This window comes from Lampetra planeri, chromosome 15 (assembly GCF_965212315.1).
Source record: "Lampetra planeri chromosome 15, kcLamPlan1.2.h2, whole genome shotgun sequence".
In the NCBI taxonomy this organism is placed as follows: domain Eukaryota; kingdom Metazoa; phylum Chordata; class Hyperoartia; order Petromyzontiformes; family Petromyzontidae; genus Lampetra; species Lampetra planeri.
The window spans coordinates 829439-845797 of record NC_136121.1 but is presented as its reverse complement, the minus strand read 5'-3'; the positions used below and the strand labels follow the sequence as shown (position 1 = coordinate 845797).

At 48.8% G+C, this 16359-nt stretch overlaps 1 protein-coding gene across 4 annotated transcripts in view; it reads right to left on the bottom strand.

The window, feature by feature from the left end:
• The window catches only part of LOC144722581 (copper-transporting ATPase 1-like), a 49020-nt gene extending 41161 nt beyond the window's left edge, over positions 1-7859 (bottom strand). The window contains exons 1-4 of one of the 4 annotated variants that reach the window (XM_078600782.1): positions 7495-7859; positions 7239-7289; positions 5230-5422; positions 4531-4692 (exon numbers count right to left, since the gene is read on the bottom strand). In XM_078600782.1, the coding sequence (XP_078456908.1) occupies positions 4531-4683 (153 nt within the window). In that variant the 5' untranslated portion in view covers positions 4684-4692; positions 5230-5422; positions 7239-7289; positions 7495-7859. Of the gene's footprint in view, positions 1-4530; positions 4693-5020; positions 5168-5229; positions 5423-7070; positions 7145-7238; positions 7290-7494 lie in introns of those variants that run through there. The other 3 variants (XM_078600783.1, XM_078600784.1, XM_078600785.1) reach the window with 3 other exon arrangements.
• Between the last annotated feature and the right edge of the window lie 8500 nt (positions 7860-16359).

The window sequence follows — 16359 nt, the reverse complement described above, 5'->3', positions numbered from 1 at the left end:
CTTCCTGCCTCAGCAGTCCGCCTGCTGTATATTTTCACCTGAAGACGATTGCTTGCGTTGCGATCGATACGTCGTGATTATATTATTATTATTTTATCTATGTGAATTTACCGAAAGACACAAAGAGTACACATACGCAACTTCGCACTCAGCCTGGGTACGTCACTTCATGATGTACGATTCTCTCTCAACCCACTGCTGGATGAAAGCCTCCCCCACGCCGTGTCAGTCATGGAGGTTGGTCGACCATACTTCACTGGTTAGTGGGAGATGATGAAAGGGGAAAGGGGGGGGGCGAGCCCATCATCAGGTCAGATATCACTCGCTATCGATGCTAGCCACCGCCACGAACCAACATCGCAGGTGTCACAGAGCAGTGCGCCAACCACCACCGATCTACAACAACATCACTTCGCTGACACGCATTTGGGCCGAGCAAACTCAGGCGAAGTCCAGACCAGGTTCATATTTCAATTACCACTGGTGTTTCCTGTGGTCGAGACTGCATGATTGTGGCACCACTGAACCACCACTCCCCACTTGCAGACACACCCGCATTACACGTACGTGAAAAACAAAGACAACGATCCCCCGTATAGCCTTTCACTGACTGTTGGAGCAAGTGCTGTTAGCGAGCACCTATGAAGGCCGGCACGGCGCACGAGTCAGCGGATAGCCAACATGACTCCCGGCCGCCTTTGTATACCCCGGTGGCAACGTTCACACATTGCACGCGCGTGCAGTAAACGTGCGTACACACATGCGTGAGTAAACATGCGTACACACATACGCGCACACACGGACGTGCGCGTGCGCGCACACCACCACGCGATGGTCCACGCGGACGCACGCAGAACGCGCGGCGGTGGCGGCTCGCGGCGGGAAGCGGCGACGGCTGCGGCGCGAGCTCGGCTCGCCCGGGCCGACGACGCCGACGCGGACATCGTGCGTCCCGAGTCGGCAATGACCGCAGCGCTGTGACCAAGATGAGGTGGACACAAACCAAATGTCACAGCCACGCCACTAGCTGCGCCGGGATGGTTGCTATTTCAATGTCAGGAACGACGCGACAACGCACAAGGCTTTTACAATAAACCGTCCAAACAAATCACTTTGGCGTGGTGAGAGGGTTAAAACAAATACGTTGGACTGTTGATGAGAAACTCGGCTCTGCTAACTCAATACCGCCTGCTCGCCTTGCTGACAAACGACAGCAGCCATGCGTTTATAATTTCACAAACGTGAATCCAGGCATCCCTCTCGTAATGCGAGGGATGCCCCCCAATAGCGTGAATTCGCAGTGACGCAACTCATCTTTTAGGGACACACTTTAGCAATGCGTTTCACAGTTACGCGCTCAAGAAAAAAGAAACATTATCGTTTTCCCAAATAATTCTTTGAATGACAAAAATTAAAGTTACATAAAATATTTGGCAGGTTAACCAACTAGAATCCCAAAATGATGGCGTCACCGCATCATGGCAGCGCCCAGTATCATGGGCTGGGCGTAGCCACCCTTAGATTTGAGTGGAAGCCCTGAAGTTCATCCTCATTAACTAATGTTTCCAAGTAGTAATCTTTTTAATCTTAATTGTCATTATTCGTTCTTAACTCCTATTTCAGCAATTTTTTGTAATATTAATAATATTATTACGTTTTACATTTATACGCATTTTGGAAATCCAGGGCTAAAAAAATGTAATGATACTTAATTTTGATTCTGTAACACACCCCCTTCCCCAACATGTACAATGTCTGTGGGATAATAGGCTTCATGCAGCACAATTCGACTTGCACGCTCTATTCCAGGAACGCATGTTTCTCGTCATGCGAGGGATGCCCGGATTTTGCTCACGTGCTGTAATAGTTATAATTGACAGCACTCTGTCAATCCGCTGCCGGATGAAGGCCTCCCCATGCCGCGTCAATCGTGGGGGTTTTCTTGACCAGACTTCACCACGCCGGTCAGTGGGGGTTTGACAGAACAGGAAGGGGAATGACGTGACTGGATTCATTACAGTAATATACTTAGATCCATAGCGACGCACAACACGGCTGACGTACGTTCAGCATTCATATCAATCACAAGTTGAGCTTGGGCAGTCAGTGGCAGTGCCCACCTCTGTTGGTCGCTCGGAGCCATTTGTCTACATTTCACGTTCCTATTGTTACGGGATGCGTTGTAAATACCGGAGTAGCTGTCCACAAAATGGAACATTTAAGTGAAACTTCGGCAACCCACATCTGCGTGGAGGAGGCTACCCATGGATCCTCTCGATCGGAACAATCGCAAACCTCACCCGGAACATCTGAAAATGGGGCCTAAACGTGGAATTTCTGACGATCCAACAACAACGTAGTTCTGGGTTTTGATCGCGGACAGGAGGAGTGGAACTTCCTTCGCGCCGTACGAAGCCAACAGTGCGAATCAAATGCCATGCGGATGCAGAGCACGTGCCGTTCTGCATCGAAGCATGCGGTATATCCAGTTGCACCATACCTGCCAGGACAGGATGGTGCAAGTTTCCTTGAACCAAGTCACTCGGAATGCATCCGATCTCATCAAATCCCAGAAACTAAGCAAGTATGATCCTGGTAAGTGCTTTAAGGGGGCAACCAGCATGTACAGCAGGTGCTACAGGCTGCTGCGTGGCTACGAAGTGGGCAGCAGCAGAGGGCAGCACGGCAAAACATGTTGCTGTCATGTACTCCACACGCTCCCACGTATATGCCCCTTACTTTGGACAAATCCGCACTGAACGTCGTGAAGTATGATCAAACAAACCCCAACACCTCACGCTGCGCGGGAAGAGGCCCCCCGTCTAGTCAATGGGCTTGTGCGAGTGCAAAAACAACCTCGAGTGGACTGTAAACCAAAGGCTGTGGCTGTTCAATGGGCAGTGAAACGTTTCAGTGAAGTCCTCCATAGACAATAAAAACTCCTACTTCAAGGTACAACTTACATTACTCATTACAGGGAGCGATTCACAGCTCACCCGTCAGTGCTTTGCCAGCTGTTGTTGGTGAGAGCTCGTGGCCAAGGGCCCATAGGCAATGTCGTTTACACCGGGCCATTAATTACCACCCTATGCAGTTAGTGGCAGGCTAGGTCTGTCTGGTGGCATGTCAATGGGAATCTTCACGGATAAACAGATTCCCTGCCACTTGACGCATCACCGTGCACACTTGGCCAAGTCTACCGACGTAAGCGCTAGGCTTGCACATTTATTTTTAAAATGCGGATTTTTAAACGCAAAAAAAAAATGCCTCAAATAAAATTAACTTTTTTCTTCTCATCCATGAAACAATGCCCAACGTGAATTCCCGAGGCGTTGGTGAAACGCTACAACACCTATCAAATATCACAAAGGCAGATCCCTCCTAGAAAGGTGTTGAGCCTCAAGAGGGATTCCCGGATAAATAATTGGTTATTTATTCATTTTTCTGGGCGATTACTCGTCGCTGTGTGCTCCACAGAATCAGCCTCAAAGACACCGGAATTAGGACTGAGGCACTGCCACACCCGGCAACCCTCCCACCCTCGCAATCATGCACAACACTGTCGAGGAGCTACATGGATCGATATTAAACACTATTTTCATTTTACCAGGTAAGGCCCACTGAGCTATATAGCTCTTTTTGCAGAAGCGACCTGGCTACCACAAATGACAGCTCAACGAAGCGGCTTATCACGTGGAAACTCATAGCAGCCAAGTACTCTAAACGCATGTTTCTAAAATGTGGAGGGAAAAACCGGACGACCCGGATAAAAATCCACGCGACCACAGGGAGAGACACACAAATTCCGTATATACAGCAGGCATCAGGGTTGGAATCGAATCCACGACTTCCTGTATACCAGGTGAGGTAGTTAACATCTCCTGGCCACCGCGGCGATGTAAACAGTCGGCAAAATAAAAACGACCTGAGCAGTTGCTCAGCAAGGCCGGGAGGGGTGGAGGCGGCGTGCCAGGCGAGTTGCCCTTACCCACGCACAACGGGGCCATGGATGGAGCGAGCACATGCCGGGCCAGCGGGGCCACACGGGAGGGATCCGTGCATGGAATCAACGTGCGTTTTAACTCGATTCCTGGACTGAAAATGTAAACGTATCGATTTGGCTGAAGCGGCTATTCCTTAACGGAGTGTGTGGAAAAGTGGCCTAACCCTAACCCTAACCCTCCTGTGCAAAGGATAAAAATGCCACTGGAAAGATTGTTCCAGAGTCTTGTCGAATCTCTCTCCTGTAGCCGCTCTCACACATGGTGCGAGCTTTACAAATGAAATTTCCATTTCATGACATGTGGAAAAAAAGACCGCAAATATATATTTTTTTAATGTTAAAATAATATCTATACTCTTTGGTTCTTTCGGTAAAGTCACGTAGGTATAAAATAAAATAAATCACGACATTTCGGGCGCAACACAAGCGTCCGTCATCAGGTGCTTTCCTGCAGTCACGAAAGCTTCAAATCAATAATATCTATGTTGCCTCTCTACGCACAGAGGCCACCGCGACAGCTGGCTTACCTTAATATCGTAAACTCCTGGGAGTTGGGAAAGCTGCTCCTCAATGCTCTTGACACAGGCGTCGCAGGTCATGCCATCCACGGCCAGGGTCACACACCAAGCTTCTCCTCCAGCCATCTCGTACGGTGTGCAAGCACAGTTGCGGGGGACCATGGGCGATCGCTGTAAACGTACACGTGACAAAAAAACTCCAGATGATATCGGCGAGCCGGAGAGTTCTCAAACAGTCGCAGCATTCTCTTCGGTTTTTTCGGTAAAGTCACGTAGGTAAAAATAAATAATAACAATAAAAATAATAGAAATAATAGAAATAAAATAAATCACGACGTTTCGGAGGCATCAGGTGGGACCGTCACAGCTAAATTTACTGTATCAAGTGAGGCAAAATTCCAAGAAACAAGCTCTTAAATACAAGTTAAGAGGGAGTCACAGCATTCAGTACGCCCGTACGCAGATTTTCAACCATCCACGTTTCTATCGATCGACTCACAATGTGTACAGTTGGAGAGAGTCAGCGAAAAACAAACACATCGATAGGATCCAGCACCGACAAATGGACATTACTGACCGATGGCTACGCGAGTGGAGAAGCAAAACAGCTATTCAACTAACGCCTAATAAAAATCAGTAATCATTTACCAACTATTAGCGCTGTCAAAAATCAACCTGGATCAACCATAACCTCCGCAACACACACACCTCCGTCAGCTAGCCGTGCCGGTGGCGGCGAAGATGCGCCACCACTGATGGACCAACGTGAACTCTCCCCGTGGGTGTTGTGTGGGCAGCGCACGACCCCCTCCCGCTCCACGCACTCCGACCCCTGCTGCTGCTGCTCCTCCTCCTCCCACCGCAGGGCTCCGCGCCGACCTCGATGAATGGATCCACAAAGCTGCCAGAAAAAACGGAAAAAACAGATTTTCAAGAGCAGTGTCCCGTATGGAAAACTGCAAACTCATGCTGGTGGGGGCCTGGATTTCACGCAGCATTCTGCCATCGTTGCCAACTGCTGCTCTTTCTTTAAGTCAATGAATTCCCCCTCTTGGTTCATTATGCCGATTAGCATAACCTCATTTACCACAATTTCATAACACAACTCGGCAGAGTCCATTCATAAGCACGACAGTAGCCAGCTTGAATCTACAGCAGGAATCATACGATCGTGATGCTGTAGCACAGAGCACACTGCGGGTAACGTCAGAAGTTGCCCTGCACTCGCAGTCTCTTCTCCTATAACGCGGTGGTTGTTACGTTCCAGAAGAACACCGCGTTATGTAAAGATTCCGTCATAATAATATATAACATAGGGGGTAAAGCACAGTCCGCGGTAACACGTGAGATGCCTACGCGGGCTGAACAAAGCCTGAGGGCGCGTGGGTGGCATCTAGAATCATCCAGCAGCATCCCACTGCCTTGTGCGATGCTACGCCGAGGCAGCCGTAACGGCCGCTTAGTCCGACTCGCGTGACGGAGTTCCATTCACTCAATCGCGTTATATCCAATTCGCATCCGCGTTCGAAAAAATGTGTTCCCCAACACGTTCATTGCCTTATATCTAATTCACGTTGTGAAAACAATACGCAGCGTTATAGAACAGACTGTTTGTAGAACAGACTGTACTCTCCACGAGGCGCGTGCTTGTGTTACTGGGCACGTCCACTTCGTACGTGTGTACATCTGTAACGGATGTACGCAGGGGTCTATGATCACAAAGCCATGGGCTGTGGTCACGTCCCAACGAGCTAGCAGGCTCAGGGAATTAAGAAATCGCTCTAAATTCAAAGTCAACCCAAGCCAAATGTTTAAAATACATGCAGCAGTGCGATTGGTCTGCATGCCATTCTCCGATGACATTAATCACAATTCTTGGGGTCTTTCGGTAAAGCCACGTAGATAGAAAAAAAGCATAATGCAAATCTCTATTGTATAAAACTATGTAATCTTGGTTGTTTATTATACTGCCAAACAAATATACAGCTAAGACCTCATTCACAGCGCCGTAATAATGACACTCTCATGATGTGTACGTTTGTTTTGTGCCCTGCCATTGCTCTTCATGAGCAGAAAACTTTGCCACGGGAGAATCTGCTGCTCGCCATGCAGGTTAAATAACGTAAACACGGAGAGTCTGAGACTAGGCTATGGGCGGCATGGGAGAGCCGTGGAGCAGTAACTTGGAGACCGTAAACATCATCTCGAAGACTCGTTTTTTTATTTTACAAGGTAAAGCCCTACAGAGCGATACAGCTCTTTATCAGATGCGACCTGGCCACAAATGATAGCTCAACGAAGTGGCTTATCACGCGGCAATGTAGAGCAGCCGAACGATCGTGTTCCTAAACGGAGGGAAAAAAACGGAGGACCTGGAGAAAAAATCCACGCGACCACGGGGAAAACGTGCAAACTCCAAATATACAGCAGCCGTCAGGGTAGGGATTGAACCCACGACCTCCTTGGATACCAGGCGAGGTAGTTAACATCTCTTAGCCACCGCCGCGCCCCCACCGCCAACCCAGCCATCAGGGAGCCCGCTGCTCCACCTTGCGTCGTCGCATCCGCGGTCGCCGCCTCCACCGAACGCGAGAAAATCTCCCAACGCGACCGCGGCAACAAAGAGCGTCAGCAGCAGCGGTGAGCGAGTGTCGACTGCGAGCTATGTCCGAGGGGGTCACACACGGGTCGGGGTGGTGTGGGGGGTGGAGACGCACCTCGCTTACTGCTGCTGGGGTCCATGGCCGAGACGGGAGACTTTATCGCTGCTTCTCGTGTTTGTGTTCGCACGAAAAGGTGTTGGTGGGGGGTGGGGAAATCCATAAAACATCACCAACGTCCTCCACACACACCCCGCACGTCGTCATGCACATCTCTACGAATTGTTATCTTGGGTAAAAACTAAAAATGAAACCAACACACGTGTTATTTCATTGGCGTGTATTTAAATAAGTTCAATAAAATATACTGTACCCAGGGCGGTCCATAGGGGGTCGTGGGTCCGGGGCAAATCCCACGCTGTGTTGGGGGGGGCCGACACCATCAAACTAAACTGCAAGTATTACATCGTACCCACCCCCCCCCCAAAGTGCGGAGCCCGGGGCAGTCGCCCCGATTCGCCGCACCCTCGAGGTCGCCTCTGTATATAACCCTGGCCGACGAGTTAAAAGCTTTGATTATGCAATTGAGCAGCAAAGCGAATTATTATTATTTAAGATTCAGCAAAGCGAAGTCAAGACCGCGCCGCGGCATTGTTCCTCCTCGGACGAAATCCGCGAAGTTGAAGTAGCCCGGTGACGTCACCCGCGAAACGCGAGGGCCGGGAACTCGCACAATGGCCTCATTCTCCTCCTTCAGTCACAGCCCTCACACGCCAGAAGTCCCGTTCACTAATCACTTACACCGGCTACGACCGACAGCATCAATGTCTCATTGAATTAACGTAAAACATCTATGGGGGAGGGGGGGAAGGTGGTTCAATCCGCACGCTAATTTTAGCTTTCAACTTTTCACTCTGCATGTGGAACCTCGTGCTATTATTACGGCTGCTGGTTTTCGGTTAGGTGATATTCGCCCAATTACTCTGCACAGAAGACAATCAATGCATCTTCAACCGTAGCCGGCATGGGGTTATTCGGCCAAAGCCAGCACCACCCAGGGATGAGTAAAGACATTTTCACCAGCCCGACCTAAAGTCGACATTGTTGACCACATTATCACGTGGCGACACAATATTCTAAACTAGGCCATAATTAACAAGTCCCAAACGTGGGAGTGGTGTCGCAGTAGTGAGCAATATTGACCAGCTTGGTGAAGTATGGTTAAACAGCCCTAAGATCGACAGTTAATCGACAAAGTGCAGTCCAGTACATTTTTATTGCTCACGTTTTCAAATGTCATTTACGACGATGAACCATCTGACAATTCCTGATAATTGTAACAAAAAAAATTGCATGGCTGCGTTTACTCAAGACCAGGGAGGTCGACAACCTTTCAAAGAAGAAGAAGAATAGCCAATCTTCTAGTCTTTGACCAAAATAGTTGGAGAGCCGCATCACACGCGGAGCTACTTGTACACACAGATGGCAAATTCTGACTTAAATAAGCAAAATAGGCGATGGAATAACCTGCAGTCGAGTTTATTTCCCCCCTTCGTTATTCTTGAACAATAAAGGTTGACTGTACGCTTTGTTTAACACGTAGGCTTTCGCGACCAATATTGTTCATAATCAACGATTTTTGGGTTTAGATCGCGTTATTTATAAATGTGTCGTAACCCTCCACCACCCGACACGGCCAATCAGTAAAAAAAGTGTCACGTTGACAAAAGACAAATAGTTCACTGCTTTAGCCCACCGGTGTGTTGAAGCGTGAAACCACAACATTTACAATTTGAGTACGACGCTTTGTTGTCACCAATACATTCCATAGCGACCCATACTATCACTGTCATATTTTATAAATTGCGTTAGATTATGTTCATGATTTAAGGGTTTAAAAAACACGCCTGCACGCAAGGGGGGAAGCCAAATAGCCGCAGGTTGCCAAGCCCTGCTCAACACCCTTGCAAAAAATTAACCCGTAAAAACAAAGTTTTTCACTATAAATACTTTATATGCGTGGCGGCTAGAGTCCTCTCCTCCTCTGGCTTGAGATGGCTGCCACCTATGGGTCAGATGATTGCCTGCCACCATTAAGCAATTGGTAATTAAATATAAAAAAAAATCCTAAAAAGTGTAAAGTTATGGAAAAAAAATTTCACGAAAATAAATTGTCACGCACAACGAGTCTGTGTGCAAAATGTCAGCTCGATTGGATCACGGGAAGTGGGTTAAAAAACGACCGAAAGATTTGCACGGTCGTAAGCGCGCAAGCAAGTGAACTTAATATAAAGGATTTAAAAAATAAGTTGCCGTATATGAATATGTTCTAGTTTGGTATGTTGGATTTCAGGCATGCTATGATGAATAATTCATGTTTTTTTGTTAAATCGTGAAGGGTATTAATGCCACTACCTTAGGGCTGAGCTCGGTGCCCTGCACCACACGATACGGCCAAATAAATCAAAAGTTGTCACCTGGACCAATGTGCCAGTCGATTCAGTTTCCCAGCAATAAACCCAAAAACGTTGATTATGAATAACATTGGTCGCGAAAGCCTACGTGTTAAACTTACGCACATTTCGCCGGATTACATCCAGCATCATTAGCTCAAGCCAGTGCTCAGACCTTGAATTAAGGGTGATGACAATTCCAACCTTAATCCTTATTCCACAACTATTACAACTCACCTGCTCAAGTGTGTCTCTCTAATGAGGTGCACCTGCGATTATCTGCCGTGCGTTTAACATCGCGTAATGAGGCTCTGTGCGCCACGTTAATCCGATCCTAAGACGCTTACGCAACGTGGCATCTGGCCAGACTCGGGGGAATCTCAGCACTCACGGACTCACTCGCACACCTTCTGGCACAAAACACGTGGACGCACGCGTGGAATGGTACATAAACAAATGCAGTCACGTAGATTAACTATTTTTTTTACTTTACCAGAAGCGCGCCCTGGCCACAAATGATAGCCCAAATGAAGAGACTGGTCACGTGGAAATGTATAGCAGCCAAATACTCTAAACGCACTTTTTTTTGTAAATGTGGAAGGGGAAAAAAACGGAGAAAAATCCACGCGATCACGGGGAGAACGAAATGCAAACTCCAAATAAAACAGCGGGCATCAGGGTCTGGATCGAACCCACGACTTTCTTCGCACCGGGCGAGGTAATTACCATCTCGCCATCGCAGCGCCCTCTGACCACTCGACAAAGCACCCAGCCACAAAAGCCACCCAGGTAGGTGGTGCTGTTAAACTCGGGGGGGGCGGGGGGGGTGCTGTTGAAATTGGTTATGGCCGTTTGAGAAAAAGGAAACAAACCGGTTACCGGTTCACCGAAAATACAGATGACGTGTCGAGTCTTAAACGCTACATCGCTATCTCTTGAAGTGAGAGGAACGAAGGGAGGTGAGTGTCTGCCACAGCGGCGGTGCGATGGTCAGCGAATTGGACTTGCAATCCGGAGGGCTTCGGTTCGATCCCATCTCCCGGCGGCGGTAGCAGTTGAAAGAATGTGACTCGTTGATTGAAAGCCCCCCCCCCACCGCCACATCCCACCGGCACCCACCCACCACCGCCTCCTCTACCCACCCAACACGCTAAGTCAATGGGTGCACTGCAACAGCTCGCTCCGCAGGTGACGAGCGGCGTGGGGTAAAGTGTGGGCACGTCCGGTGATGGACTGGGGCAAAACAAGATCGACCCAGGCCTTTGTAAACACACCGGCTCAATTTCGGGATACGGACAAATATGAATGATTCTCTTTTAAATGTTCGGCGTCCCCTTTTCGTTTTTTCAACGCATTTTTTGGGCCATAAATGGGTTGTGCGACAACATGTAAACTGTGTAGTACTCGTAATAATGTGTTAGCCTTTCTGGCAATAAAACAGGCGTTAGGATATTGGAACACGTAACTGCCAACCCCTTATCAGTGCCAACCTTATTCCAGACCAATTCAAACCTTATTCGTCAAAGAGCACAAATAAACAATTTGTTGTTTTACCCATAATGAAACGGCTGTACGCCGTGTGGACCTGAAAACTCTATTTCCCTGTACAAAATACGGCTAAAGCGTGCGTGTTGACACTGTATGCGAACACCAAAAGTGACCAAATAGACACCTTTTGCAAGGAAGGTCCCATGATGTGTCGGACCCCGTAGCTCGATGTTGCGAAACGACGTATTCGCGTGATGCTGCCGTGAGATTAATTGGCCCATTTGGATCCCAAAAAGAAATGGGCAAGGCGAGGAAGAATCTTTGGGACTGCCGAATAAGGGACCTCACTCCAATTGAGAACGTAAATAAGCAATGCAGTGTACACAGTAGAGGTAATACAATACTTTTTAAAAAAAATATTACTCTGATCACATTTGCAATTTCCCTACACAGATTGGTCCACCGGCCCTCGGAATGGACCGGTCCCACCGGGCATGTGCCTGGACTGCTACCCCCCCCGATGGTCAATCCCGGGGCCTGGGTATGCCCACCTCTGCCACGGCGTCTTCTCGGCGTGAAAGAGTCGGCGACAACAACAATCCGTGGCTGCCTCGAGTGGAGGCCCTCTCCGCCAGCACGTGGAGAGCGAGCGCCCGTTGGCGCTCTCACCCGCTCTCATGACTTGTTATTACTTTGTCATCTCCCCCCCCCCCCCCGTATAGCCTTAACAGACTGTTGGGGCAAGTGCTGTTAGCGAGTAGCACCTATGAAGGCCAGCACAGGACAGACGAGGGGGTGGGTGGCCAGCACCACGCCCGGCCCGCCTTTGTCTCCCCAGTAGCGATATTTACACACCACACAAGATACTAATTTGAGGCTGAGTCGACCTAGGGGAGGCCCAGGACCGGTTCACATAATCGTCACTGGTGTCCGGTGGCCATGAGCGGGAATGGAAGCCGGGTCTGCAGGTTCGTAGCGCAACGCGCTGACCGCTGCGCTACCGCTCCCCACCCACGTGGGCAGCAGTGCAGTCGTGGATCGCCACTCCACCTCCAGCGGTGGCAGCAGCAGCAGCGGCGGCGGGGTGGCTCGTGGCATGCCCACTAGGTGGGGTGGCTCGTGGCATGCCCACTAGGTGGGGTGGCTCGTGGCATGCCCACTAGGTGGGGTGGCTCGTGGCATGCCCACTAGGTGGGGTGGCTCGTGGCATGCCCACTAGGTGGGGTGGCTCGTGGCATGCCCACTAGGTGGGGTGGCTCGTGGCATGCCCACTAGGTGGGGTGGCTCGTGGCATGCCCACTAGGTGGGGTGGCTCGTGGCATGCCCACTAGGTGGGGTGGCTCGTGGCATGCCCACTAGGTGGGGCTGCTGCGAGCGACCTGTGAAGAGACGGTGTTCTACTTGAGAAAAACCTCGTCTTGTTATTGGCCTCCACGTGGAAGTGATTTCACTGTCTTGTCTACCGACGGTGAGGAATTTATAAACAATACGAAGCAGAAGAACAAAGCACTCAAATGCTGTCCCCACGACTCTCAAGTCCACACCACACAACCCCTTTGACACTGGCAAGAGGCGAGTGGGTGCAAGGCGTGACCTGCTCGATTTGCACAGTGCCACCTCGCGTTGTGACATCGTCATTGCAGCCATGGGCGCCTTGTTCACCGCCCTGAATGGGTCTCAAACGGCGTGGCTAAAATGCGAGAAGCTCATCGCAATTGATGAAGGGAAATCTCTCACTCGGACGTCTTCACAGCCGCCCCGAGACCTCCCCGAGGCACAAATCAGACATTGGTGTGGCAGCGGTTTCCAATATGAACTTAAAATGTTATCTTCATTAGGCAATTCACGTAGAAAGAATACAATTTTAATTATTTTAAACAGAGTGAAACAATTTATTGAAAAGGTTTTTTTAAAATAATTTCTCATCTCCAGCTGCTTGTTGGGGCAGTGCCCCGAAGCCCCGAGTGGACGAAGCGCGCCTGCCAACATGGATACAGTTGTAATGCGGGCGTAAGCGACCTTCCGGATGTGACGTCACGGGGGGTGGAGTCACGTGACGTGGGTGGAAGGTTCGGGTCCTTAAGCGGGTAAACCGGAAGGGGAAATCAGTCGGGGTGTGAACGGAAAAGAGTAAGGCCACGCGAGCGAGTGAGAAGAGGGGGCACCGTCGGCCAGCGGGAGCCAACCCCGAAGACAGGAGGAAGCTACAGAGTGGTGTGGAGCTGCAGAGAAGACAGCCAGAAGGGCTGCGTGTTAGAGGCAGCGGTGTGGCTGCCAGGTGTGGCAGGAGCGAGAAGAGGGAGAGACAGCACGAGGCTGTCAGAGCTGCGGAGTGGACGAAGGAGAGAGGAGTTGCAGCGAGTACAGCCAAAGGGGCTGTGTGAGAGTAACAGCAGCGGGGCTGCTGTTGTGGACTGGGGCGACATCGGAGTCAGCACCGTGGAGAAGCTACAGAGTAGAGACAGCCGTGTGGGAATACAGTACGAACCAAATAAAGGACACTGAGCCAGACATCGTGGTCAAGTCTTTTATTACACAGTTACAGAATGCTCATGCAACTGTCCACCTATTATGGATTCCAGTGTGCTATTTACACCACTGCCGCATCCATATTTATAAATTAGCATTATAAACGTTAACATTTTATGTTTTATAATAGTAATAACAATCCCATGTAGCATATAGTCGTGTTGTAGGTTATATTGTAAATAACTATGTACACTGCAATCTTACTAACCATGGCATTCACACGCTACACAAAAATTGCAAAGTTCTCACTTTAAGACTGAAAATAAAGCTTTCATTTGAGTATCTTCTCGCTTGAATTATTTTCTTGTATTTTACCATTTACAGGATATTATACATTTGTCAGAATAATGGCAAACAGGTCATGTGGTGCACACGTGGCAATGCGTAAAAGTGTTAAACTTACAACTTTGTTATTGCCACACTTAGACTCCTTCACATTTTAACGGATGTTGAACATTTACCATTGCATAAAATCCTCCCTTTGGTACGGATAGTTTTTATTTTACTTTTCATCACTATCATAAACGGCACTGTTGGAAACTCTTTTTAACGGACTATCAAATGCTCCGTTCTCTGCCTTCTCTTCATTGTTCACAATGGTGCCACTACTAAACAGAAGAACTTTACTTTGGGTGATTATGTTCTTGTGTCTGGCACTGACACTTTCAGGGGCTAAATACCAATGTCGCGGTCTGGTGGCCACAGGAAGGCTTCAATAAAGAGTTTGTGTCTTTTTGCTCTCCGTCCTCAGTTGAAGGGGTGCAGGTCTACAGCGGTTAACGATATGGTCAATATTTATAATATGGTCCACTTTTTTGATTGACAGGGTGCCAATCATTGTGAATGATAAGTGAATGTATATGGCAGCTTATGCAAAAAAAACGTTATTACACGCTTTTATTTAACTCACTCTGGTGTTGTTGTCGTATCCTCAAATCTTGTAACTCAATTTTAACCCACTTGCCAATGTGGTATCGACTGCAAACTACTTATGTCATACTGATGACAATACTATATTCTATCAGAAAAAAACTAATTTAAACCATCTTTTTATGTTCTGTTTCGGCTTGGGTCCAATTGTCCACGCTCAACTGACGTTGGCTGTAAATCACCACGGTCTCTGACGTTATGGCAAACTTCGGGACCACTTCCTGGAGTCGTGGAGTTTTGCCATTACGAGTACGGTACATTTCATTAAAGCGTGTTTTTAAAAAGTATTTTTAAATATTACTTATCTGGTGCACCACATGCACAATGGTGTCACGAGAGGTGGAGTGAATTGACTTCAGTTGTTGACTGAAAGCACCTGGATGGGATATTCCCCGACGACATACGATGCACAATGACGCCCTGCTGACTGGTGTGGTGGGACGTTTAATTGTCTCAACACAAATGGAATATTTTGGAGATTACTGATTTTTTTATTTCAAGAGTACAGTAATACCCCGATTTACGTCTCCACCTTTTACGTTGTTTCGCGAACACGTCGTCACTTTATTATTAACACCACTACCTGATATGCGTCGCCTCAACCCACACTGCATCATCTGTCCTTTCTCGTTATCCGTCGCTGTTGTTTCGATATTCGTCGTCGCACATTTCAGGAACGCATCACTGACGTAAGCCAGGGTATTAATATATTTGCATGAGAATGTAAACTGGACACCAGGCATAGCTTCCCAATTACGTCTCTCACAGCAGCTAATCCATCAGCCTCAGTGCAGCGGCGTCGGCGTTGAGTGGGGGAATGGTGTTGGTCGATTAGGAAACGTGCGGGTGAGGAGAGTTGTCGTCCGATTGTCCGCAAGAATGTTTCGTCGCATCCACTAATCTATCCGTGGTTTGATTTGCACAATTATTCACTTTATCCGTGAATTTGTGGATAATAGGATGAGTGTTGTGTGCACGGTGGCCTGGGACGACTCCATTCCCCATGAAAGAACCCGTTAAGAGGAAGAGCCTCTCCACGGATAAGTGTCACGGATCGTTCTGGGGCACGGATAACACGTCGCAGGCAATAGGTTCGCCGATGAGAGGAGTTTCACTGTTTCAGCAAGACTCGGAATTCTCTTTCAAAACACTGTGCAGAGCACACGCTCATTGTGCACTGCTGAGAGGAGCATTGCGGGTTGAGGAATATACGTCCTCGACCTCCGGGACTGTGGTCCAGCAGTGGAGGCAGCTGCAAGGTTTGTTGGCAAATGTTTGTGAAACTCCCTTCCCATGGGTGGCGTCAAGGTGCTGTACTCCGGCTCGCCAGGAGATGGCGCCATGTCAAGTGACTAATCTCCATCTGTTCCAACTCGGTTGTAGGTGGGCGTCAAGGGAGTGCCATACCCTGGTCCGCCAGGAGGTGGTACAGCAAGTGTGGACTTATCTTGATCTGTTACAACTCCATTCTCGCAGGTGGGCGTCGCGGTGCCATACCCTGGCTGTCAAATAGAACGCAGTACAACAAAGTGTGGACTAATCTCCATCTATCCCTTCCGCATGGGACAGTGTTTCCCCTTTGCGCTCGCCGCGTTTCTCCCGGTGCTCTGGGACCCCCCCCCCCCCCACACACGTGTATAAACACTCCTCGTTAATTGGATGAAAACATCTTCATTAGTTTAACACGTAGGCTTTCGCAGCCAATATCATCCATAATAGAGGGGTTGTTTGGGTTAGATCGCGTAAATATATCTGGCTGTCGCCTGATGAAGCTAGCTGTAATTACTAACGAAACGTCGTGCTCAGATTGTAAATGTTGTGGATTTGCTCTCCAACAC